At 27.7% G+C, this 26314-nt stretch overlaps 4 protein-coding genes across 6 annotated transcripts; 2 read left to right on the top strand and 2 right to left on the bottom strand.

The window, feature by feature from the left end:
• Nucleotides 1-235: 235 nt before the first annotated feature.
• On the top strand, nucleotides 236-21230 carry pasi1 (pasiflora 1). Of its 2 annotated transcripts, XR_011544187.1 has the most exons (5): nucleotides 236-599; nucleotides 664-924; nucleotides 982-1032; nucleotides 1518-1744; nucleotides 20745-21230. XR_011544187.1 is itself a non-coding variant. In XM_070637112.1 (4 exons), exons 1-4 carry the CDS (start codon nucleotides 486-488, stop codon nucleotides 1599-1601), a joined length of 510 nt encoding a protein of 169 aa, XP_070493213.1. In that variant the 5' UTR covers nucleotides 236-485; the 3' UTR covers nucleotides 1602-1931. The 2 variants fall into 2 exon arrangements, 1 of the variants encoding a protein (XP_070493213.1); XM_070637112.1 differs by lacking the exon at nucleotides 20745-21230 and having other exon boundaries at nucleotides 1518-1931.
• Nucleotides 2045-6444, bottom strand: LOC139088154 (phospholipase A2 hemilipin-like). The gene is made up of 10 exons (XM_070637223.1): nucleotides 6303-6444; nucleotides 3869-4177; nucleotides 3614-3627; nucleotides 3533-3542; nucleotides 3458-3462; nucleotides 3353-3368; nucleotides 3260-3301; nucleotides 3150-3168; nucleotides 2867-3088; nucleotides 2045-2595 (listed from the first exon to the last, which is right to left on the bottom strand). Exons 2-10 carry the CDS (start codon nucleotides 4146-4148, stop codon nucleotides 2310-2312), a joined length of 894 nt encoding a protein of 297 aa, XP_070493324.1. The 5' UTR covers nucleotides 4149-4177; nucleotides 6303-6444; the 3' UTR covers nucleotides 2045-2309.
• Gyc88E (Guanylyl cyclase at 88E) lies at nucleotides 9194-21824 on the bottom strand. Of its 2 annotated transcripts, XM_070637111.1 has the most exons (16): nucleotides 21459-21824; nucleotides 21325-21380; nucleotides 17373-17623; nucleotides 16913-17088; nucleotides 15688-15763; nucleotides 15592-15621; nucleotides 14788-14993; nucleotides 14192-14315; nucleotides 13932-14125; nucleotides 13774-13844; nucleotides 13242-13447; nucleotides 12939-13112; nucleotides 11409-11590; nucleotides 9998-10628; nucleotides 9600-9922; nucleotides 9194-9542 (listed from the first exon to the last, which is right to left on the bottom strand). In XM_070637111.1, exons 3-16 carry the CDS (start codon nucleotides 17538-17540, stop codon nucleotides 9374-9376), a joined length of 2730 nt encoding a protein of 909 aa, XP_070493212.1. In that variant the 5' UTR covers nucleotides 17541-17623; nucleotides 21325-21380; nucleotides 21459-21824; the 3' UTR covers nucleotides 9194-9373. The 2 variants fall into 2 exon arrangements, with proteins under 2 accessions (XP_070493212.1, XP_070493211.1); XM_070637110.1 differs by having other exon boundaries at nucleotides 21325-21824.
• Nucleotides 21825-23539: 1715 nt separating this feature from the next.
• Nucleotides 23540-25530, top strand: Nop60B (dyskerin pseudouridine synthase 1 Nop60B). The gene is made up of 5 exons (XM_070637173.1): nucleotides 23540-23674; nucleotides 23737-24287; nucleotides 24352-24790; nucleotides 24853-25274; nucleotides 25339-25530. Exons 1-5 carry the CDS (start codon nucleotides 23662-23664, stop codon nucleotides 25405-25407), a joined length of 1494 nt encoding a protein of 497 aa, XP_070493274.1. The 5' UTR covers nucleotides 23540-23661; the 3' UTR covers nucleotides 25408-25530.
• Nucleotides 25531-26314: the final 784 nt, after the last annotated feature.

Here is a 26314-nt window from a genome sequence, read left to right as displayed (position 1 = left end):
GGTACGAAACTAAAATATATTTCTTAAAGCTTACAAACACTTTAAGCTATGAATATTTTTTTATTAATTAAACTTAAATACTGTTAAATATCTGTTCATGGTAAAAGTTTAGATTTCAATACTTTTTTTTATTTTATATTGTTAAGTATAATGGTTACATGTACTCATTGGCGTTTTTAAAGTATATTCAAGAGAAATATTTTGCTTCATAGCTAATAAATTGAAAGCTCCAAACAGACACACCTTCCAATATTTTTGACGTTTATTATTATTTTCTTCAATATTTCTAATTTCCTTGCTTAATCTAGTTTTTAAAAAGAATTTTTTTAGTCTTATCGTTTCTTAGGGTGATAAAACTATATTTGGCATAAAACAGAAATCTCGTATAATATACTCGGGCAGTTTAAAAACGTTCTTAATATATTAATGTAAACAACTCGTTAAAATCAATCGTAATATTAACATTAAATTACTGGATTAATACAATGGTTTGGCTGAAATCATGTTGGTCTCCATTTATATGGACCAATTCTGTGAAAACAGGGAGTTATGCTATTGGATTTTACACATCGGCTATCTCAATAATATTAATAACAATGGTAAGCATTATTCATGTACCTAATAAACCAATTGTTTAATAAAAATGTATCCTTTTCTTTATAGATAGTATATTGCATGACAGGAGGAGATTCCACTCAACTATACTCCCCCTTATTTGAAACTGATGTTCGAGATTCAATGCAATTTTGGGGCGCAATCTTCATATCATTCCTTTTAATGTTTATTGTCTCATCATGTCTAATTTATTTTGCAATTAAAATTAAAACTAGAGGATGGCTTCTTCCCTGGCTTGTTCAAATGGGTATCATAATAATATTTCAATTTTTGTTTGGAATATGGCAATTATATGGCTATTACATTTACGTAAGTTCTCATTTACTCGGATTTGTTTTTTTTTTAAAGCATATATTTCATATATAGCTCATTCAAACACTCTACTGTCTTATGAATTGGCTATGGATGGGCTACAATGTAAGTTATAAATATTTAATTTTATTTTCTTAAAATTCTTAAAATAATGTTTTACGTAGGGTAAAAAATATAATTCAAATCTTTATATCTTCTAAACGATAAACTCTGCTTACGGAATCTAAAAATTCACTGAATCCGTATTTTTTTAAACTTTGTTTGTTAGAATTCAACTGCATTTTGCGCAAGAAATTTTATTTTTTACCCCATTTAAAAATTTGATTTTTTTAGCGCATTTTTGAAATTTTTTCAAAAAGGTAGCTTAATACGACACTTTGTTCGGTCGGTCGGCTGACGTTAAAAACTTTTTATCTAGACATCGTAGATAGCTCGAAATAGTTTTAAAAGATCAGTTCCAAAAATTTATTGCTGTGCCGGGTATTTAAAAGATCGCTGGGACAAAAATGCGCTGAAGCAACTCGATAAGAACGAGTACTTTTGTAATTTTTTTTGAAAAAATTAAATTAAAAATTAATTTTTTTTTATAGATTTATGTTTGGATGGTCGTTTATTCGCAATATCAAATTTTTGTAATCGAACAGAATCCTAATATTGAACTACTTATGCCTTAGAAACCATTACATCATTCCAAAACAGTGCCGAAAACCAGAATTTCAAACCATAGTGAAGCATTAAGAGTAATACAATTTAATCAATCCGATCATTCACAAGATTCAATTAATTTCAGCACAAATTAGAACAATAGGACTTTATGGTAAGTATTATAGATTAAGATAAATTTGAAAAAGTAGATCTTAAAAAAAAACGTGTTTCGTCCTAAATGTTATTATGTTTTTATACATTTTTTAAATTGAGAATAATTAATTATTCAAAAACTAAAATCTTTCCGTCCTTTAATGATATCAGGAGTAAATAAATAAATTTTAATCTTTTACATGAAATGATAGTTTTTATTTATTGGTTTTTTAAAAGTTAAGACGAAAATCTGACTATAATAAAACAATTATGAATGTGTTTATTTACAAATTAAACTAAAATATAAATGGTAAGATAACTTTTAATCAGTTTAAATTAAATGAGGTCTTTTAACTCCATTCTGCATTCGATCAGTTGTTGGACGTGCTTGATATTTTTTAGATGGTTGAAATTTATATCTCGAACAAATTTCCTCTTGTTCTGTCTCGTTAAATCCAACTCTGCATGTTTTCAACATCATAAAATATTATAAAAATTAGCCATGTTAAAAAAATAAAAATTTAATGAATATTTGAACGCATTTGGTGGAAGTTTTAAATAAATAATATAAGTTTTCTAAACAACTATTTTGCAATAAGAACATTATCATTAATTTTTGTGGATGGAGCATAAAATATAGTCTTTGTAACAAAAGCAAAATTTGATGCAACACGGAACGGTTTGTGAACGAAATTTTCGTATAATGCTTGCAATAATAATTGGAGTGAATAGTTGTTTGAATCTTTAGATCTCGGTGTTGCAATTCGTGCTTCAGCAGTAATTAAGTCTTCCGATGATCGTCGGTTGTACACTTTCTGATGATTGAATTGGAAGGGTCTTTCTCGGTAAATTTCTAAATCACATTCTGACCTGTATATGTAATTAATTATTCATTTTTTTTTTAAATTAGGTATTTTTTTCAACATGTTTACATATGAATATAGATTATTTGAATACAAATTACATAGAAGAAAACACCCTTTGATAGAAAATGATTAATTATTCTTTTAGATGAAATTTAAGAAGCTTAGTCCTTTTTATTATGATTTATATTTTTGTAATACCCGAAAATTCTTTATCGCTTTAACAAATTCTTTCACCAAAAACTAATTAATATAGAGAATTTTTTTAAAATAAATACCTTTGGTGTATGCTACACGGTCTTCTGTAATCAAAGCATGTTACTTGAACAGTATTAAAGAATGCAGCGCCGAGAGTATTTCCAATATCGGTATTTAAACTACTCAAGCATCTTCGAAATTTTTCATCGCAATCACAATGTAAGCGAGTAAAAGAACCCTTATTGCAAATACTTTTCAAGCATTCGCCGGGAGCTATCTGAGGATAGCAATTATCGTGTGCTCTTAAAAAATAAATAAATTATTAAACACTCTACATTGTGCAAACGACAAAGTTTTGATTACCTACAACACTTATCTTCCTCTGTCCGAGTTGGACATATAAATAATAGAAAAGTTCGAAACATTTAATTATCATTACTTTTTCATTTGTCTTTCAAAAACTCTTAACTCACCACTATGTCTCCCTAAGTCTGAATAATTTTTTGCAATATTACCTATAAAAAAATTGTTATTGAATCAATTTTTGCTTTATTTTTTCAACTTACCAGGACCACACCATAGCTTTTTAGTTCACATCATTAAGAAAAACCAAAAAATAAGGTTAGAATAAATTTTAACAGACATTTTTAATTTATTTGTGATGGTCATACCGTTCCTGTAATTATCATTTAAAATTTAATTAAAAAATATATAATCATTAAAGTATACTTAATGATGATAAATACCTGGATAGATCTGAAAAGTTATAAAAACGAAACAAATATAAAGATGAGGAGTGATTTCAAATGTAATTCTTCTTGACTTACAAAACTCAGTCCCCCTAAAATGAAAAATAGAACAAATTTATAATTAATTGTTTTTATACTTAATATTGCCAAATGTTGGGTTATATCGGTGATTATTGGAAAAGAATATCTAGTAATTGTTATATATTTAAAATTAATTTGAGGTTTTCATCTAAAAATCCTCACTAAGCTATTGTCAGTATGCATTATTTTTTAATGATTTAGGCCGTGCAATAAAAAAAATATCCACCTTAATTTTAGGTAATCAATACAAACCTTGAATTTCAGAACTCAATTGATTTCCTTCGATGCAAACTTTTTCTAATGTGTGAATAGTTTCTATTGGTACTTGACGAATCTTTAATGAATCCATTGATAAAACTATTTGTTGAATGGATCCACGATCTATGATTATACGGCAATGAGGTTTGCGAATCGTCAATTCAATCATTTTATTCATTTGAACATCGGTGACGTACAAAGAAGCGGAAGCATTAAAAACAACAAATATCATGATCTCAAGATTTAGTAAAAATATCTTTCTTTCTGTTCTCATGTCTTAGTTTTAATTTTTTTTGTGTGGATCTGGAAAAGTCGTTTTAAAAAATATCAAGATTGAAATGAAAAATTTTAAGTACATAAAGAAAATATAATTTAAACTTTTATGAAATTTTTCATTCACTAGTAACGGAAAAGTCGGAAACTTCGCAGGAAAATGCAGGAATAATTCCGAAAAAGAAAAAAAGATAAGGTTTACCAATACTAAAATTTTCAAACACTTCTTTCGTGTTTATATATGATTAGGCTTATATAACTCTTATATTCCGTCCCGACAATATTTCAATTTTAATTAAATAAAAGATTGCAATTATTATTTATTTGTGATCTAGAAATCATAATTTTTTACAGTTGAGTGTGATATATCTACCTAAATCACTATCTACATTGATTTTTAAAATTCTATTTTTATCATTATAATTTACTTTCTTGTGCTTTATATAATAATAAAATAAATTGACTGTAAGTTGCCCACATAGCCAAAATGACACAAATGGAAGATCTATGTAATACCTAAAAAGCTTCCATGTACGATACTTATGGATAGTACATGGACCGTCCTAAGGACGTTATTGTCGTTCAGTATGTATGATTTTTGGGATGATTTAATGGAACGTTAATGTATTACATGAATGGAACGTTAATGTAATACATGAATGGAACGTTAATGTAATACATGGATGGAACGTTAATGTAATACATATTTGGATCGTTAATGTAATACATAAGTATTACATAGGTATTACACTTACGTAATACTTTCATATGGTTCTACACGGAATAATAAAATTAATTTTTTTGTTAATTAATGAAAATTGCGATGCCAAAACTTTATTAAACATTAATTTTACAATTCTAGGTTTCAAAAATAATTCAATAAGTCCACCATTTAGTCCATCAATGCACTAAAAAGAGAAAAAAGAATACAAAATTAATGCTATAACTCACAAAATGACAAACCTACAAAAAAATCATAAAATTCCTGAAAAAAAAAATAATTAGATTATAAGAGATATTAAAAGATCTGAAAAACGATAAAAAGAAGAGAAAATAGACCAAAATTAATATAATTTGTAAAATATTTTTAAAACTTCAGAATTTTTAAAAGTTTAAGTGTTATAAATAAATTTTACTTACCAAATTGATGATTTTCTGCTTCAAAAATCACTTACCAAACATTATTAAGACTTAAACACTTTTTAAACATATAAAACACCTTTTAAAACACAATTTTTTCACCACACATTTTTCATATTTTTATGTAAACAAATAACTCTAAGTGGGAAAAATTGCAAAATTGCTCTTAATTGTCTGTCTGGACGAAAAAATAAAAGAATACTACATATATGTAATAGATTTGGACTGTACATGGATAATCCATTTATGTTATACATAAGTATTACAAAGATGTACTATTTTAGGATAGTACATAGATCTTCCATCAATGTCAACGGAATATGTATGGAATATTTTGGTTATGTGGGTGTGATATTCTTATGTCTTGAACATGAACATAAAATAATAATTTATATTATATTTGAAAAATTTCCATAAATGAATTAAATGCGAGACTTGTTGTCTCATACATTCTAAAAAAAATGTAGATTTGATTATAGTTCAAGGTTAAGTGCGTATCAAAAAATAACGTGAATAAGATTAATAATTCTCTTTCAGACTTTTGATAATACTATTTAAAGAAGAAGTACAAATTGTTCAATTTTTTTTTTTATTAAATACGAATTCGAAATATTAATAACTTTAGATCATAAATGGTCATTAACTTTCTCACATTACTTCATTTTTTTCTAGCTGTCTAAACAGATAATTGCGTTCTCGATACCTTCTCATCATTCACATACATTAAGTTCAAAGTCCTTATCACATTACAAGCTTATTGAATTCTTTACACATTTTCCTTCCTTAAAAAAGAATCAATATTTGAATTCTTTCCCACATTTGTTTCCACAAATTCCCGACATCAGAAAATTCAGGTCCATTAAAATCAGATCACTTTCAATTATTTACACGATTTTATCATTTTAATCATATATAATTCTTTTTGAACGTTGCGATAATAACTTATTGGTAAATTAATTAAATTTTTTTATTATCGGAAAACAGTCAATTTAATTAGTCATTAAAGAGTCATTACCCTATAAAGGATTTTAATCCGTTTATTATTATTTATTCTTAGATTGACGTAGAAAACTTCTGCTTTTCAGAACGAATGCAAATAACTAACTGACGATGAAATAAATAAGAGATTGGGATGAGCTTTAGTTTGAAAGATAAATTTATTTCTTTACTCTGTTCTTCTCTTTATTTTTTTTTTTATCCATCGCGTCGCTGAGCATTTACGATTTGAAAAATGAGAAATATCTTTTTTTTCTTTCTATTCAATGTTATATTTTTTTTTATTTGACTATACATAATATGAATGGGTGAATCTCAAATCTAAGATATTGAAATGAGCAAAATATTTTTCAAGTTCACTGGCGGAAGTGCATCCTTGAAGCTGAACACAAAATGAACTGAATGATGGACACAGAAATAACATTCGCTACCTACCATGGCAAATGTGTTAATTATTCATATGATCGATGTGTTAAAAACTTTTCGTTATTTTTTATGATCAAATATGTAATATAGACCTAAATAGAGTTAACGACAAAATTATTATATTACTAACAATAATTCACTCGAGGACATAGAGATTATTGGTTATTAATATTACAACTTTAAGTCCATTTAAGCATAAATATTCAGGAGTTTCTGAAATAAAAAATTTCTCCGACATAATCTCTAATCATAAGATCTAAGAGCTACAATCAAATCATTAGCACTATCACTAGCATTTTACACGAAGAACAATAGAATATTTTGTTGTTAGTTTTATTTGGAGGGACTTTTGTTCGTATAATGACAAAGCTATTTTATTGGTTTATGTTTTATATTGAAATAAAAATTCACTAACTATTGTATGCTACAAATCCGAGCTCTCCTCGATGTTTAAAATTTTTTGTTTAAAGACCAACGAACGATTTTTTTTTTTTTTCAAATTAAGTTTGCAAGAAAATTAATTGCTAAATTGAATAAAATTAAAACCTCTATTGCATAGAGTTTTTTTTTATATAAAGGCTTTTATACGTATCTATATATAAAAAAATACAAAAGTCGTCGTACCGAATAGCACAAGGCGGCAAAAAAAGACGCAAGTCGGTCGTGCAACCGGTGTCCGCGGCACGACATTACGTCGACGCGGCGGCGACGCAAAATTCACCTTGGCGGCGACGCAAATTTCATCTTGGCGTCGACGCAGCGGTTATAAATGAAGAAAATTGCGATTTGACGTACAATTTTATTTCGCGTCAATTCGGCGGCGTTTGTACTTTGAACTTTATTTGAAGAAAATCAGTGGAAAAAATTAAAATAATATAAATTAGTGCAGAATTTAGTGATAAAGAAGAGAAAAAAGGATCATATTTAAGGAACAAGGAAACCTCTCTTAATATTTAATAAAAGTAAGTATAATGAAGGATTTAATCATTATAAAATTGATAAAAAACTTAAATGTGAAAAAAAACATTTCAATAAAATATAAATTGAAAAATTAAATTTAAAATAAATAAAAGTGAATAAGTTAAATAAAGTGATACAAATAACGGACCTTACTCGATCAAGTTATTTGATCTGGAAAGTAACTTGGACCTTACTGGATCTTGATTTTAGTTCGTGGAAGGGACTTAGACTCTACTGGATCTACTGGATGTTCAACTTCTGCAGAATTTTTATAATACTTATTTATTAATTATAGGATTTATTTCTTTAATAAATAAAATTTGGTAAAAATAATTACTGTTGTTTATGCTTTTTTTTTTTTTTTTTTTCAGAGTCGTTAATTAATTAATTTATGCTATCATAATTTCAAAATTCAAACCGACGTAAAGTAGTCTCCAGGGCGCCGCCGTTTTTTTTTCGCGGTGCCGCGCTCCCATACAAATTTTTCGCCGTGGCGGCGACGCCAGGACCGCCTTGCGTGGTTTTCTGCGTCGACGTGGCGGCGACCAAATCGGTACGAAATCCGCCCCTGGAAAGACGTCACGGCGCCGCCACGTCAAATGCACGGTTTTGTGTCGCCGTGACGGCGCCGTCACGGTATTTTCCGTCGATTCGCAGTGCGGCGAGCCACACTTTTTTCGACGTAGCGTCGACGTGACGGCAACGCTGTGCTATTCGGGCGTGTTATTGATTTAAGGATTTTTGTTAACGAAAAAAATTAAAATTGAATTTTAGTATAAGGAAATAGGTACGTAAGTGTACAACAACAATTATATATACTGTGAAATAGGTTTGATGAACTTAGGAATTAATAAAACAAATAATTCATAGAAATATCATCAAAAACATTTTTAATTTTTTTTTCTTGTTATGAAATTTTAGTTTAATTTAAAATTATTAACTAAAATACGTATATTTTGATTATTTAGAAGAAGACATCATAAGAATGCTTAAATTGACTTGAATTATGAACTATGATTCGAAGAGTTTATAATTTGTAAAAAAAAATCGATTTTGTAACGGTTAATCAATAATTATATATGTCGTCAATGAGACAGACTTCGCGAACAACAAAACTAAAACCATCACATTTTTCCATTGTGCTCGATCAAATATATATAGCTAAATATCTAATTCACTTTTCCTATATATAGTTAAAATAGATATATAGTTAAAAAGTTTTTAACTTCTGCCGAACGAGCGAACGATTTATCAATGTAATTTATTAAGCTAGTTTTTGAAACAAACGTTAAAAAATGCGCTAAAAAGGGGTGGTAAAAAGATAATATTTTTATGTTTATGTCTAAGGAGTTCTTTATTGTTCATTTTACACTTAAGTACAATTAAAACATTTCTTAAATAGACACTCTAAAAACAACAACTTGTTCCTTTTTTTAGATAAATTATTTTTTTCTTTGTTGTTTCAATATATATATTTCTAAAATTTAAGAATTGTAAAGTTATTACAGATTACTTTACTTCAGAAAATATAAAAAATTTTATTCGTTAAAATAAGGAAACGCACTTAAATTAAATATTTTAAAAGATTTAATTTGCTTTAAGTTTCTAATAAAACTTTTGTGTATATTTGACTACAAATATTATCACAAGCACATACGAATTGTTCCACTCATTATACAGATTGCTAAAAACATTCAACACGTCCTACAATATACAGCAATGTCCGTTTGGATGATAAAGCTTATGATGATGATGTCGGCCATTTGTATGGTGACAACCACTACAACAGTGATGGTCCTTATTGTATGTAAAGCTATGACTGTTTGGTATACATCGATGCTGCCGATAATTATTGGAACAATATCCCTCATAACTGTTTGTAAATTAAAATTATTTTAAATTCAATATTGATATTTGTTAAATAACATACCTATATGCACCTTGAAGATATCCTATGTTTCCCTCTGATTTAGAGTTCGGCGGAGGAGGAGGTATATAACACATCCCCGGAATATCAGTATCATAAATACTTTTAACCATTTCATCTAAATTTTCTAAAGCTTTTTTTTGTGATTCTTCTTTATTAAATTTATTGCCTTTTAAATTACTTTTGAGAATTCCCTTTTCACTATTATTTTTAAAGCTTTGTGTTTTATTAATTTGTGCTGCCATTAGATCGTTCCTAGTCAATATTGGTGCAGAAGGTTGAGGTTTTTTCTTTGAACTTAATAAATCAATTTCTTCTTCCATAAACTTAATGAAAGGGAAAGATATTGAAATATTTATATTATCATATTATGATCTTTCTCAAACCAATTTTTAACATACCTGTCCTGCAGTTTGTTTCTTATTACGTGCTTTTGACATGCGATAAGATGCTGATGGTTGACTATAAACTGACAATGGAGTTGATAAAGGAGAAAATAAACCCGATCCAGCCGAGTTTCTGTTTTGTAAATCTTCTAAAAATTCTTCTGTATCAGTAATGAGTGATCCAAATACATCACTTGGACTTTGCATAAAAGCATGCCCAGTAGAATTTGAGCGTGAAACTCGTCCATGTGCACTAAAGAGATTCCTAATAGGCGAATTAATTATAGAGCGTCTAGCAACATCTTCGAACGTAATTGGTGAATAAACCCGTCTTTCATCTATATTACTCTCAGTTTTGTTATATAACATATACTGAGGCATGCTCATACGACGGTCATAATTGTATTCTATTGCTTTAACAGGACTTTGGAGATTTGATTGAGCTAGAGATCGACGATTTTCACGAAAATCGAGCCAATAAGTTTTCATAATTCCTTTTCCTTTCACTTCTATTTCGCCACGTTCTGAAACTTTGTAATTATCTGGTAAATAATTTCGAGTAGTTTCAGATATGTGAATTTTCATAGCAGCACTTGTGGATTCCATTCTACTTGCTGTATTCACAGAGTCTCCAAATAAACAATAGCTGTATGTACATATGACAAAAAAATTTATGATTCAGTTGAGTGATTAATAGCAACAAACTGAAGTGCAAATTCCGAGAGACACAAATGAAGAAAGCGCGCTGATGCGCCTACCATTTAGTGTTAATAACGATGTTTTTATAGCTCCATAATGAAACGTTCTTCATTCGTGCCGCTCAGGAATTCCTTACTCAAGTTAACACATATGAAAAAAATTATCAACGAATGTAATTAGATATAAATTTGTCGAACTCAGAGTATCCATATTTATATCTAATTACATTCGTTGACATGCAATTGTCGGACCATCTTTTTTACCGAAATATCAAATGATAGATTTAATAAGCAGCGAAAAAGTAATAGTGGTCGGTTAAATAAAAAGCGTTTAAAAAATCACTCCAAATCGTTTTTTGTGTGATTTATTGCACAAATTCCTTGGCTAGGTACATTGCTTTTATATACTCTGGGTCGTTCAGTGTGCAAGGTTGGGGATAAATTATTGTCTTCAATAAGGCATCAAAAATCTGCGTAAAGTTCATCGCATCAAAATCAATATTCATTCATATATAAATTCTTAATTTAATTGTAATATTCTCCAGCTTGTTCCCTTAAGAATCAGTGTTTTTTTTTTTTTTTTTTTTTCTTTTTTAACTTATGTGCAAATTATATTTTAACTATTTTTTTTTTTTCATATTGCTTAAAAAACGGTTTTTGGATAAGATCATTCTAATTAAATTCAACGATCGGGAAAAATGTTCAGTATTATCAAAATCTATACTTACCGCGGCATTTTAAGACCAACAATTCCAGCAACAACAGCGCCTGAATGAACTCCAACTCGAATTTTAAGATGTTGTCCCGTTGAAGGGTCCTCTAAATCAGTTATTGCCTCAATCATATCTAATGCCATATCGCAAACTTTTTCAGCATGATTTTGTTCTTTTTCAGGGGCACCAGATACAACCTTAATTCAAATTAAAATAATTTTCTTTATTAGCATTTGTTAATAAATTTAAAATTATGATTCGTTGTTTATTTTTTAACAATTATTTTTTTTATAGTTCATGTAAATGTATGGACTTGTAATTGTCGAACCCTAAAAAATAGTAGGGTTGGAAAAATATACGTATGTGTACGAACAAAAAAATATATGTACGTATATATGTATGTGTATACGTTTACAGATTTTTCAAATCGGAAAAATTAGGGTTAGACAATTGCATGCAAGTATTTTGCAAGTCTTGCATTCAAGTGCATTTTATGTAAATTCTAGCACTTGTATGCAAGACTTGTATCTATATGCGTATACTTGCGTGCAATTATCGAACCCTGGAAAAATAAGTTTTTTATTTAGTTAAAAATAATCTTAAATGCTTTTAAAATTTTTAAATTAGAAGTTAAAAGTAGGGTTTTCAATCCCGGGATCAAAATGTATGTAATCCCGGGATTGCATATAAATCAATCCCGGGATTGAAAACCCTAGTTATAAGTAATTATTGCATTGTTTTAAAACATCTTGTAGCATTTAAAAGTTCGTAAATTATGATATATGGTGAAAATTAATTAATTTTAAACTCTCAAACAACTTTTGATTAGGAATACAACATTATGACACATTAAATTTCATCATTAATATTATCAATAATATAAAATATTTTTCAAAAATTTTGTAAAATTGAATCACTAGAATTTGTTTACGTAGATCATTTTTATATTACAAAGCCTGGTTTTATGTGATTCATTTTACAAAAAAATTACAAAAGTCCTCATGTTATCGATCGAGGGACTTAATAATTGATTAATAAGTCTGTTTCAGACCCATAAAAACAAGATTTAGTTGGATCCAGGTCACTATCAGACCCACAAAACAAGATCCAGTTAATTCCAAATCACCATATACTAGAAATTTAAGAATTCATCATTTAAAGGATTTTAAAAATTTCAACCGCATAACGGTCAAAATTAAGCATTGTTCATTAAACACTGAAAAACATTGAAGAATAACACTGCAAAACAATAAAAAAAGAGTGTTGTTGTTTTTGTTGTTGTTGTATATGAAAATGAAAATTATTAAATATAGTATTTATGCGTTGATTTGAAACTTTTAAATATACGGTGCCAGGCAAATCTTTTCTTAACTTTCATTGCTTAATTCTCACTTTAAGGATTACTCAATGTGTGTCAATATGATAAAATTGTTAGAATGGTCTTGTGTAAGGGGCCGTTCATTTATTGCGTAGAAAATAGCAAAAAGTTCCATTTTTTAAAAACTGAAATCAATTATTAAAAAAAAATTAATGCTGTGTTCATACCATGTAAGCATCTCCAATTGTTTCAACTTTGTAAACGTTATTTCGTTCCGTAAGATTATCAAATATTGAATACATAGCATTTAACATCGAGACCACCTCCATAGGTGTAATTCTGCTACAAATTTCGGTGAACGTAACAACATCCGAAAACAATATTGAAACGCTATCAAACATCTTAATAAAGATTTCAAAGTTTTTGTAAGAAAATAAAATGTTAAAAAAAATAAACATTTTAATACAAAAAAGAAAGAAACATGATATTAAGTCAATTAATCACAAACTCTCGAAATTAAATTTTTTTACCTCGCAAGTATCTATGGGGTTTTCTCCCCTACGCAGTCTATCAGCCACTTGTTTAGGAATCATTTGGTAGAGCAACTCATCTGTTCTGCGCATTTCCTCGTCCAATTTTCGCATCGATTCTTCCAATTTCTTTGATTTCTGCTGTTCTTGATCTAACGCTAATTTCAATTCTACAGACTGTTGAGTTCCTGCTAGTAGAATATCTCCGATCATTGCGAATTATATATTTTATTATATTTGACATGAAAAAAAAGAAAAAAAAAACATTCAAGAAGCATCATAACTTAAATAAAATACCTATGACAACAGCTAACTAAGACATTTATATAGGGATTTAAACAGGGAGCACTCTACTCCTTTTTACACTCTTTTTGAATTTAATAATTGGAAATAGTAGTACTCAAAAAGATGATTTTTCACTTGACGTAATAAGTAGACCCTCTATTTTAAGCACAGCTTTCTAACTTATTGTCTACATATCAAGATCCTAATATTTATTAGTTCAGATTGTGAATATACATATTGAATTACCTGCTAAAATCATGCATTGACAAATCATTTATATAGAGACCAGTTGACAAAAGTGAAGACAATTTTGGCATCCTAATGGAATTAAATGTTATGATTTTTTCATAAACAGTTAGATTTTAGTTAATTTTATGAAACATTTTTTCTTTCTTTTCAACCTACACAGGTGTTCCCAGAAACATTATCAGCCGCCAGTCTTTCATGTATATCATTTGGCCTTTCAATCTTAATCTGTTTTCAGTTTCTTCTTCACATTCACTCTCTTTTAACATAATTTGTTCCGTTTTTCGTTGATCACCAGCACAAACCGATTGAACTGTGACTAGTTCGAATATATTATTGGTCCTATTAAGTATCTAAACATTTGTTATTTACATTAAATGACAAATAAATAATTAAATATTTTAAATTTTTTAACTTACTGTTTGAAATTTGAAGGCAATTAATGGTCGCCGTAAATCAAACCAATCGATAATTCTTTTGTTTATCAATTCTGGCATAATTACCATCAATGAATTTCCTAAGCTTCGTACTACCATGTCGGAACTATAAAGTTGTAATAAACATTAGGGTTTCTGAAAAATCGCACTTTTTCAAAACCGCGGTTTTGCGGTTCACACAATGTTTAAAAATTATGAAAAAAAAATTGAAAATTTGATTTTTATGCATAAAAGTATTAAAACTTTCTATTTATCTCTACTTTATTTAGATTCAATTTAAAATTCCTTGATAAACAAGTTTTAACAGTTTGCAAAGTTTTAGTCCTATTTTTCAATATTATCGAAATTTGAAAATTGTTTTTTAAAATTTTTTCCATTCAAAGTTCTTAAACCTCAGTTTTTTCTTTCAAAAGGTCAAAAAGTGTGGTTTTGCGGTTTTCGAAAAACCGCTTCCAGAAACCCTATTGAATATATGTATATATATAATATTTTTTTTTTTTGATAAATTTTATTTTTTCTGATATTTTTATCCTTTAGCCTAAAAATATAGTTAGTGAAAGCCTTTTGAAGTTACTTACCCAAAAATAATGCAAAATGGAAATATATCAAATAATACTGAAGCACTGATAGGCAGATGTTTTTCTTCGCGGGTCATCGCCAATGAGGCTAAAGAAAAAGCTCGATTATCGAAGGACAATTGAAATGTATAGTGATTGGTTTCTCCTAAAAAATCGGATTTGACTAAATCAATTTCCATTTCCTTGTTATAAAAGTGACGAGCAACCTATAAAAAATTGTGGTAAAAGTCTGTTATACGGGGTATTATATATAATTTAATTTCTTTGAATAATTTGTAATTAAAAAGCCAATATTTGTAATTTTGAGTGAAATTTGGCAAAAAAAATTTTTTTTTGATTTTTTGAATTTTTTTTTAATGCTCTAGGTAATATATTGATTTATATCAAAATGTTTTCACTGTTTGCAAATGTTGCATACAAGAGCTAGAACTACTTGTATATTCAAATGTATGCAATTCTTGCATACAGTATGCGCATCCTTGCATGCGATTGTCGAACCCTATATCAAAACAATTACTATGCAAACCGAATATATATATTTAATTCTTTAGGGTTCGACAAATGAATGCAAGGATGCGCATATTGTTTGCAGGTACTGTATACAAGTGTTAGAATGTACATGAAATTGCATATTCTGTTCTAGCACTTCTATACAATATATGCAAACAGTATTGGCGCATTTTCATGACCAAGGATTTCTTATGGTGATCTTGAAAATTATCACAATGCAGGCGTGGAAGTTTTTAGCTGCGTTAGTCGTGCACGCTTTTATTCAAATTTATTTTGTTAATTAATATTACTTACTTGTCTAATCTGTCCCATTGTGTAATATACCTATTACAAAAGAAAATTTTTAAGGAATAATTCTTAGAATAAAATATATTAATAAATTATTCATACAAAGCCTTTTCGTCGTGTCCGATAATGTAAAGTTAGGCCATGTCGGGTTTCATTTTCACAAAAAAATGATGGTGCTCTAATTTGTAAATACACACATGTTGTGACATAATTATTTTAGTCATTGATGGTAATATCAACATCATCAACACCATAATAGATAATATGTACGAGAAAATTAAAAAGAAAATGTCAAAAAGAATATTAGAAACTTAATAAAAAAATTATTTTCAATGGAACAAAAGTTTTATTTTAATAATTTACAGTAATTCAGACATTAATATTAATTAAAAATTTCATACTTTGCATTTTTTAACTTTGCCAAATTTTTTATTTATTAATAATTAATTAGGATAAAGAATCTAATTTTTGTGGTATTGACATTTTTTTGGAAATTCTATTTTACACTGCTTTTCACTTCCAGAAAGGTTAATAAATTATGAAAGAATGCTATTAAAATGATATATGTTTATTTTTATAGAGCTTTTACCTAAATACCTATAACTAAGTTTTATCGATCCAAAAATTTACCCTAAAAATTCAATTTTTACTATAATTTTGAATTAAATATTTTCTTATGGAATTATCACTGATTCATTTAGGAAGTAGACTAATATGATAAAACAAACCATTTATTATCACATTAATTAGTATTAAACAGGTAATGTTAATTAGTTTAATTAAAAAAACACATTTAAAATATGTGAACATTGAATGTAATTTTAGTGATAGAAAAAATCTAATTTTTGTGATATTTTTTCTAAGCGATTTTTTGGTTGATTTTTCTCTAAGGTTGACGCTCTCCTATCTCAGTTAATTTATCATTTCCCACGTACTTTGCAGATTTAAATTGAACTTAAATTAGTTGAATATACCTAAGTCTGATAATAAATTTAGCTAATCTTCTTGAAGAAATAAGTTCTTCATGAAAACTGTTATTTAAAGATAAAATTTGTTTATAAACTTCCTTGTTTGCTGAATATTTTTCTGAAGAAATTATCCTAAAAGAATTAACGTGTGAAAAGTTATGAACTTTAACATTTTTGAAGAATGAAATTACCACAAAAATTAGATTCTTTACCCTAGGTACTTAAAAATTAATTTTTAGATTGGGAACAAATTTACAAGTTAAGAAAAAAACGAAGTAAAATGCGTTAAAAAACCGGAGATCTGAATCATTGTGTGTGACAAAATCATAAATATGTATATGGAAACCAAATTTATTTACCTCATCATTGGATAACTAAACTTGAGGTATTCATGGAGGTTGTCTAAACCATTCAAGAAATCTCTCATATGCCGTCCAAGTACAGATAAAACTCTATCGTATCCATATTGACTAACAAAATTTACGAAATAGACACCCATTTCATCCATAAATTCCTTCTCTGTTACTCCTAAAATCTTTTTAAATAGAATTAAAATGCCATTTCAAATAGTCATTAGTTCAATAATGTCAACATTTTATGATTTTTAGTTTTTTTTTCTGACGAAACAATAATTTTAACGAAAATAAATTTTAGTAAAAAAACAGATCTGACTAAAGACTCGGAAATTTAATTTTTTTTTTAATTAGAATTAAACACTAGAAGAATCCTTAGTCAGAATTGTCACATGCACTTATCTTGTTAAATTTTAAATTTCAAATTTTAGATGCTTTTTAAAAATCAAAATATTAATATATTTACATTCTGTGCAATAGTTGCGAGTTTATTGAGCAGATCTTCTTCATAATCTTCATGAACACTGAATGATGTTGATGATATGCCAGCTTGTCTTCTAATTTCATCCCATTTTTCATCGCCATAAATAGATTTTACATATTCTGATAAATTTTCTAATAATAATCCATACATGTCACAAGATTCAGATAAATGAAGAATATTTGTTTGTGCTTCAGTCTTTCAAATTACTCCTAATTTTAACTTGTAATTTATTGCTATTCAAAGATTTTAAAAAAAATAAATTAAATTAAATAATTAGATTTATTCATTTTTTTCAATGTTCACATGAAGAACAATTTAGTTCTTAAATTCATAATGAGTCAAATTTCTTCTATAAAAACTTTCAATATTTATCCTTATAAAATTGTTATTTTTACTTTAAAAATAATATACCTACAAATATAAAGCAAGATATTTTTAATTATTATTTTTTGCTTTAAAAAATAACAATGTTGCACTTGAATTAATAAATTTTAAACTTAGATCTTATCAGATCTTATAAAAATCGAAAGTTTCACAAAATTTATACCATTTCATTTAAAGCTCACTTAAACACTGAGTATAACTGATGAGTAAAATTATACTTTTTTGACAATATATATTCTTTTTCGCATCAATATTTGATTATGTAGCAAAGTGTTATAATAAATTAAATATGTTTATGGGAAAAATTATTAAAGAAATTGAAAGTCATCGCTTCTTTATAAATTACACCAATGAAATGAAAAATGAGTCTTTGTTTACTGTCCTTTTCTTTATTTATTGGGTTATATATTAATTTTCTAATTGTTTTATAATATAAATGAACATGAATGAGCAAGACCTAATAATCATCTCTGTGTAAATGAAATAAGCTTAATGATCACTTGTATTTCTTTTTCATTTATTCTTTTGAATTACGATTCGATTTTCATTCATGCTTTTCGTTTTATTTACATTTTCATCGTTCTTTTCAATTCTTATTTTTCTTATATCCTATTCTTCTCTAACATTTAGACTTGCTTTATAAATAATTCTTTAAATAACCTTTATATTCATTGTATTAAGAAAAAAATGCATAGGAAAATTGGACTTGTTAGAGCATAGTGAAATATAAAGAGAGGAAAAGTAATTCAGTTTAAACATAAACTTGACGATGAGAAAAATCGATATAATGACAATGAGAAAATGAAAAGAATTATTTGATTACAAAGAAGTGGTAGTCGATAAACGGAAATTGCTAAAAAATTAGGGCATCAATGTAGAAAAAATATTTCGAAGGCCTAATGACTTCCTTGATAAATAGCTTAAGTTTTAAAGCTTTACAATTTTACCAAGTTGACCATACAAAACTATCTAGATATCTATATAATTTGAATTGAATGCAGCTGTATCTGATCTTTCAAAATTTAATTCCATATTTACTTATAACTGTGGAATAATCCCGTCAAGCATGACGGATAAAAATTTATGAACCCCGCCAAGTGGAGTTTCTGTGGGGATTATATGATAAGTTAATTATTAAAAAATTTTAGTCTGTTTAAGTAAAAAGGGCTTAAAGAAGCTAAGTTATAAAAATTACCTAATCAAAAAAATCTTAATCCGAAATTTAGCTTTTTTGAAAACCAGTATGGAAGAGAAGGCGTGTCTCAAAAAGCGGAATTACGAAAATAATAATGAACGGAATTTTATTAATAATAATTAATCAACCATTGCATTTAGAGCAAGACGTTATTGATATTTTTATTGTAAGTTTGTCTATCTGTCGAACCACTCCTCCAGCTTAGATAATTCAATATGTGGTCATACAAAAAAAATTGCCCCAAACAAAACTAATATTATCACAATTTCCCATTGTTCTCCGTGTAAAATAATATTTCAAAATTTGGTAGTTAAATTTTCCCTTAGGGTTTTTTTTTTTTGAAATACTCTCCGGTCACGGGTTCAAGTCAAAATTTGCTATTTTTTCCGTCATGCATTTTCTAAATCCTAAATCACGCATTTTGAACAATTATTTGCTTCATAATTATAAAATTCATTAAATTATAAAATCGATTTAAATTGAAAAAGTCAATGACTTCAATTTTATTCAATGCTGTTTAGCTTTTTGCCATAAAATTAATTTATTAAAAAAAATCTAATAATTCAGAGAATAAGTTTGCACTAGAAAATAAATGAAAATATTATTTTAATAAACTTGCGGCATTCAAATTTCAAGTATCTTTTAATTACTTAAACGATTGAAGCAATGACGAAAGTTTTATTAAGAAAACTGTTGACAAAAAAAGATAAATAGAAAACGAGACGAGAAAATTATTTTTTTTTTCTATGGAAAATTCTAGAAAACAAATGAGAAAATAAGTTTATGATAATTTTAATTCCAAGAAATATAATTAATGAACAAATAAGAAAATTAAAGTGTATGTAAGAAGTAGAAACGATAACTTCATTGATTGCATGATGAATAGAACGGTCCTGAATCTTTAACGTTATGAATATAGTAGGGTTCGACAGGTGCATGCAAGTGTGCGCAGTTTTTTAGAAGAATTTCAAACAAGTCCCTAAATTTACATGAAATTTGCATGCAATCGTCGATTCCCTCATTTCGTTATTCATCAAAAAAGTGTAAATACAAAACATTATATACGTGATCTCAAATTCGACTTTTCTTTAATACCTTTAATTTTATAAAATTAAATAATGTTCATATAAAATTAAAAATTATTAGGTTATTGGGTAAGATGGACTTAAAGTTTTTTCGTCATAATAGTACAAAATTACCATAATTGCATAAAATATGTAGATATGAATCGATAGTTGTTAACTATTGTTTAAATAAACTATTTTCTTCAATACCACATTTTATGTGCTTTCAAAGTCATGCTATCTACAAATTAAAACATCGAATTCTTACGTTAAACTAATAAATTTAATTTGTTGACACATTGACAATTTACTGTTCATTTCGTTGGTTGGCTGTGGAACTTCTTAATTTATGAATTTGATGACCATCTGATTTTCATAAAAGATCAGGACACTTTTTGAAGTATTTGAAGGACTAGTTAAATTACGTTAGAAACTCACAAAAAAGCGAAGAAAATAATTGAAACATAATTAATAATTTCCATTCCTAGAACCCAAACCTTCAACACATATAGAAAGGGTGACCCACAACAACATTGGAGCATAAAAAGCGTTTAAAAATAGAGCAGCGTCATTGAAAAATTAAACCGATTTCTTATCTACATATTTATAATTCATTTATCATTAATTATGTTTAAGTATTTAAAATTCTATTTTTTATTAACTAAATATTCTAAAGATTTGACAATTTGAATTTGTTCTTCTTTTTTCCAGTGTGTTGCAAAGCGCGGGCTAATAATTCAGCAAAAATAACGTTCCAGTGCGTTATACGCATCTCAGAGCTAATGTCAGTTTAAAGAGTGAGGGTTCGTCGAGCCATCGCACTCAAAGTATTGCATAATATTGTATTCGAATGCTTGGGAAAATCCGTGGAAAATAAAAAATTGCTTTTTAAATTAACATTTGAGATGAGCTCAATTTTCCCTATTAAAGTGTTATATTTGATGACACAGTCTTGAAGATGTATTCTGGTGAATAATTTTGTTCTTATTTATTAAAATAATAAGAAATTACCAATCGGCACATATTGAAATGTTGCCACCACGGCGACGAGATGGCAGTATACTTAAAACCAAGTGGCAGCCACTTGTGCCGATCGGGATTAGACCAGCGAATTCATTTATTAAATCGAATTGAAAATTTGTTTTCTATTTCAGATTAATTTAGAAAATACTTAATTAACTTTGGCTTGTATTAAGTTATTTATTTATATTTTTTTAAACAAGGAATTAATTGAACAATAAAAATTTTGACTCACAATGAACAGTAAATTTAAGATAAGATTTATTCTTACCATTACTATTGTTATGATATTAAATAAAGGAATAAAGAGAATCCAATAATTTTTTTCTTTTGTACAGGCATGTGAAAGTAGAACAGAATTTGAATTAAGCATATAAATTATATTAAGTACTAGTAGTCAAGTACATTCTAATTGCGATCTTATTTTCTTTAAAATCTTCATGAACTTGTATTACTTTTTTCGCCTTAATACTTCTTATTCCTTTTTATTTTTATTTATCTTCGTTTCGTGCTTTATTGCAAGTATGTTCACATTTTTTTTTATCTCTCAAAAATTCATTGAAGCAGCTTTTTCGCTTGGTAATCTTTCTTTAAGCCTATGATAATTAAAAATAACTTCACAATTATATATAGAAAAGAACTTAAATCAAATTAATGTCACTTAATTAAGGCAAAAAAAAACTATTGAAATTTCTATATGATTTTTTCTTAATTATCGCGTCATAAATACAAATTTTGCCTTAACACTAGCGCAGCGCACGAAAAACTGATTCTGCATCTATGCTACCGTACTCCACAATAAATATGAGCATCAGTTTCATTCATTATAAGAAAGCTTTAAGAGAGAGTAAATACTCCATGGAAAATGCGCATGTTCAAAGGATAGATAACAAGTGATGAGAGTATTCTCTGAATAAAAGAAAGTGATAGTAAAGAATTAATAAACATATCAACTGTCAGCAACAAAATTTTTTTTATAAAAAAGTCTGAAAAATAATTCTCAGACACTCTCATGTTTCTATGAATTCAAGGAGATTGAGTATTTGAAGGAATGATCAACTATTGTTAAAATAATAATCATCATATTTTTATTACACACTTTTAAATTTTATGTTATCGCAATGAATATAATCCACTTAGGATAGGCTATCTGTTGTATATTTCTAATTTTTAACGATTAAATGACTCTAACAAAGAAACTAAGCATCGAAATTGGTAAAAAAATAACCTCAAAATTAAAGTCTCGGCAAATTTTGTCCCATAAATTTATAAAACCTTAGACTCTAAGCTTAGAGCATCTTATAGAACAATTTATCGGTGATTCCACCGATTGGTTGAATTTTGAAAATTTTTACTTGAATAATCCGTGTTCTTTAAAATTTAATCATTTCCAAAATGACATTTAATTCAGTTGACACTTCCAGAATACCAGATAAGCATCTTTATTTACTCACTTAATATCATAAACAGCATTCTAATCAAAGCAATTGCTGTTAATTAAGTTATAATTTTGATTTTAAAAATGTATTTTCACGCGGATTAGGAATTTCGTTACTTATACTTTTTTCAAAACAATGATAATTTTTAATAAATTTAGCTTAATAGCTTGATTCTGAGTACTTATGAGCACAATTTAAGATGCATCAGAAAAGGAATCATCGATTAGACCACCAAAGAAGCTTTAAAAGTGTTTAAATAGTCCAAATTTTGGTTTTGAATGATGTCAAAAACAACAAATTCCAAAAAAAAAATATAAGTAACGGGCATAAAAATGGAAATATTTCCTTAATTAAAGTGTATTGAAGGTACTAAATGACATTTAACGATAATAAATAAGTAAATACATATTATAGGACTTTAAAAGTAGTGAAAAATTGAGTAAATTAAGAGAAATATCAATTTTTGTGAAAAAATTCATCGGTGGAATCACCATTATAGTATTTCACTTTCATAAATTCAGCATTTTAATTACGGAAAACCAAAAATTAGGCAACGTGATGTAAGAATGAAGCTGGAAATTCATCGTGGAAAGCACTCGAACAGACCTGAATATATTTTTTCTTATTAAATAATTTGAAAGAGAGCTTTCATCAATACTGAACCTAAGATCAAAAAAGTTCTCAATTCGCTACTACACATCAATAACTGAAAACAGATTATTATAACCATAATAAGTTAATGTTCCCTAATAAAATAATGAAAATCATTAATAAGTTATAAAATTCCTCCAATTTGATTTCTTAAAGCTTGGCAGTTAGCTAGACCATGGATTTAAAACACTGTTTTTAAAGGAAGATTCACTTAAAAGTCGTTATTTATTTTGCTATAAAAAAATTGTGAATGTAAAAAAAAACATTATTTTCCATCAAAATTTAAAAAGGAAATAGAATGAATTTGAAGTGTATAAATATTTCTTATTTTTTATTTTCATAACTTTCATATAACGAACTTTATAAATTTGAAAATAGTTTCTTTTATTTTTATAGCAAATTTTTCGTGACATAATTTATAAACAAGTCAACACCGCATGGTTGAAAACAATAAGGCGGCATTAAGCAGACATTGAATATTTAAAATCGCGAAGAAAGGAACATAACAATACTTAACAATGGCAGAAATTGGTAAATATGTAATAATGTACAAGTATTAAAGTTTATTAAAATAAGCGTTTCTCTTTTTGAAGTTGAAAAGAAAAAAAAACAAAAAAAGAAGATAAAGGAGGAAATTGAGAACTTGGGAGAGATTCAAAGATCCGGAGATTTTCAAATAAAACCTTCTGAAGCCATAGCTAAACTGGAAACATCAGATTGGCCATTGTTGCTTAAAAATTTTGATCGCTTGAACATTAGAACGAATCATTATACACCACTGCCAAATGGATCATCACCTTTAAATCGACATATTAAGGAATATGTAAAGAGTGGATTTATTAACCTCGATAAACCATCTAATCCTAGCTCACACGAAGTTGTTGCATGGATTAAAAGAATCTTAAAAGTTGAGAAGACTGGACACTCGGGAACTTTAGATCCAAAAGTAACAGGATGTTTAATTGTTTGCATTGATAGGGCTACTCGATTAGTAAAAAGTCAACAAAGCGCAGGAAAAGAGTATGTTGCAGTTTTCAAATTACATTCAGCAGTTGAATCAATTCAACGAGTCAATCAAGGATTAGAGAAACTTCGTGGAGCTCTATTTCAAAGACCTCCATTGATTTCTGCAGTTAAACGACAAGTAAATAAATATAGAATTCATTTGTTATATTTATTATCTAACTATTATTATTTCTTCTTAACAGCTTCGTGTCAGAACAGTTTATGATAGCTTATTACTGGACTACGATGATAATCGTAATATGGGTGTATTTTGGGTCAGCTGTGAAGCTGGATCTTATATCAGAACAATGTGTGTTCACTTGGGACTTGTTTTGGGTGTTGGTGGACAAATGTTAGAGCTACGACGAGTTCGTTCAGGTATTCAAAGTGAAAAAGATGGAATGGTTTCTATGCATGATGTTCTTGATGCTCAATATGCTTACGAGAATCATAAAGATGAATCATTATTACGTCGTGTTATTAAACCTTTGGAAGGTTTACTTGTTTCTCATAAAAGAATTATTGTCAAGGACAGCACAGTTAATTCTATTTGCTATGGAGCTCAAATTATGCTCCCTGGTGTTTTAAGATACGAGGATGGCATCGAAATAGATGATGAAATTGTAATCGTTACAACTAAAGGTAATTATTCCAGGCATTAATCTTTAAAATCTAATTTAGCATTTATTTTTTATTGAATAAAGGTGAAGCAATAGCCTTAGCAGTTGCATTAATGACTACAGCTACAATGGCAAGTTGCGACCATGGAGTATGTGCAAAATTAAAACGTGTCATCATGGAACGTGATACATATCCAAGAAAATGGGGACTTGGACCAAAAGCATCTAAGAAAAAGGAATTAATTGCAGCAGGACTATTAGATAAATACGGAAAACCAAATGAAAACACTCCAAAAGAATGGCTTCAAGGATATGTAGATTATAACAACAAATCACAAAATGGAAATTCATCTGTAGAAGAAAATAACAAACGAAAACTAAGCGTAGGGTTGAATGATGTGTCCATTGAAAATCCAGATACAGGCGAAATAAAAAAGAAAAAGAAAAAACAGAAATTGAATCCAGAAGAATCTGCAGAAGCTCAGGAAGATCCCAACGAAGTAACTGTAAGACAGAAATAGTTTTATATTTTTAATATGTTTTTGAAAAAAAAATTATCATATTTCCTAGGTTGAACCACCGACGAGTGAAAAAAAGAAAAAGAAGAAAGACAAAAAGAAGGAACGGGAAGATGAGTAAATCAGTAGAATTATAGCAGATTTTTATTAACTTTTTTGAAATATTCATTTTTTTTTCTTATACAAAACTTATAATTTTTTAAAACTAAAGAAGTTTAAACAATAAAAAATAAATTCAATATAACTTTGTGTACAGTTTATTTAACATAAATTTTTAGCACTTTATTTTTTTTTAATTAGATAAATAAATAAATAAGTAATTTACTAATTATTAATTGGTTTTCAGATGTCTAGTTTTTATTAATGCCATAAAATTACCAATTCCCAAGATTTGATCAATAAATATCATTTAAAGTGAAATTGATTGAAAAGTGAATAATCGGAAGTGAAAACGCAATGAACATTTTTGGATGTAAGCAGCTTTTTTTCAAGTCAAGAATGTATAAAATATATCCGATAGTTTCGCTTTTAGTATTGCAAAATGATATTTCTCTTTTAATAAAAGCAATAATTAATTATGACTTTCCATTTCGACAAAAACGAATTTTTCCAAGGAACAATGCAGTGTAATTTCTGAACAATTTGAGATTTATTTTTTTTTTAAAAAAAAACTTACATCACATATCATTATTTCTCAACATTGCTCTTCGCATATGGTTTGAATGGAAATAATTTTAAGTTACCAAAAACATAAGTACGTACAAAAATATTTTTATTTAGATTTCTTTTGTATTTTTTACCTCGTTTTTTTTTACCATGAGGTATAAAGGAACCGTTCACTTATTTCGTTACGAACTTTTTCAAAAATTAACAATGAATTTCATTGAATTTCCATTGTTTTAATCAGATTTTTGAGACCTCCCACCCCATGAACTTAATAAATGGAATACCTGTGAAGTATCATTTAATTTCGATTTAGAATTAATGTTTTAGCAGGTTTAACATTAAAAGGTCAACATAAGCATTTC

Source organism: Chironomus tepperi, unplaced genomic scaffold, assembly GCF_022539635.2.
Source record: "Chironomus tepperi strain 1889 unplaced genomic scaffold, CSIRO-AGI_Ctep_v1 contig_161, whole genome shotgun sequence".
Classification (NCBI taxonomy): Eukaryota; Metazoa; Arthropoda; class Insecta; order Diptera; family Chironomidae; genus Chironomus; species Chironomus tepperi.
The sequence above is the reverse complement of the archived record's forward strand: the minus strand, read 5'-3'. Positions and strand labels throughout refer to the sequence as shown.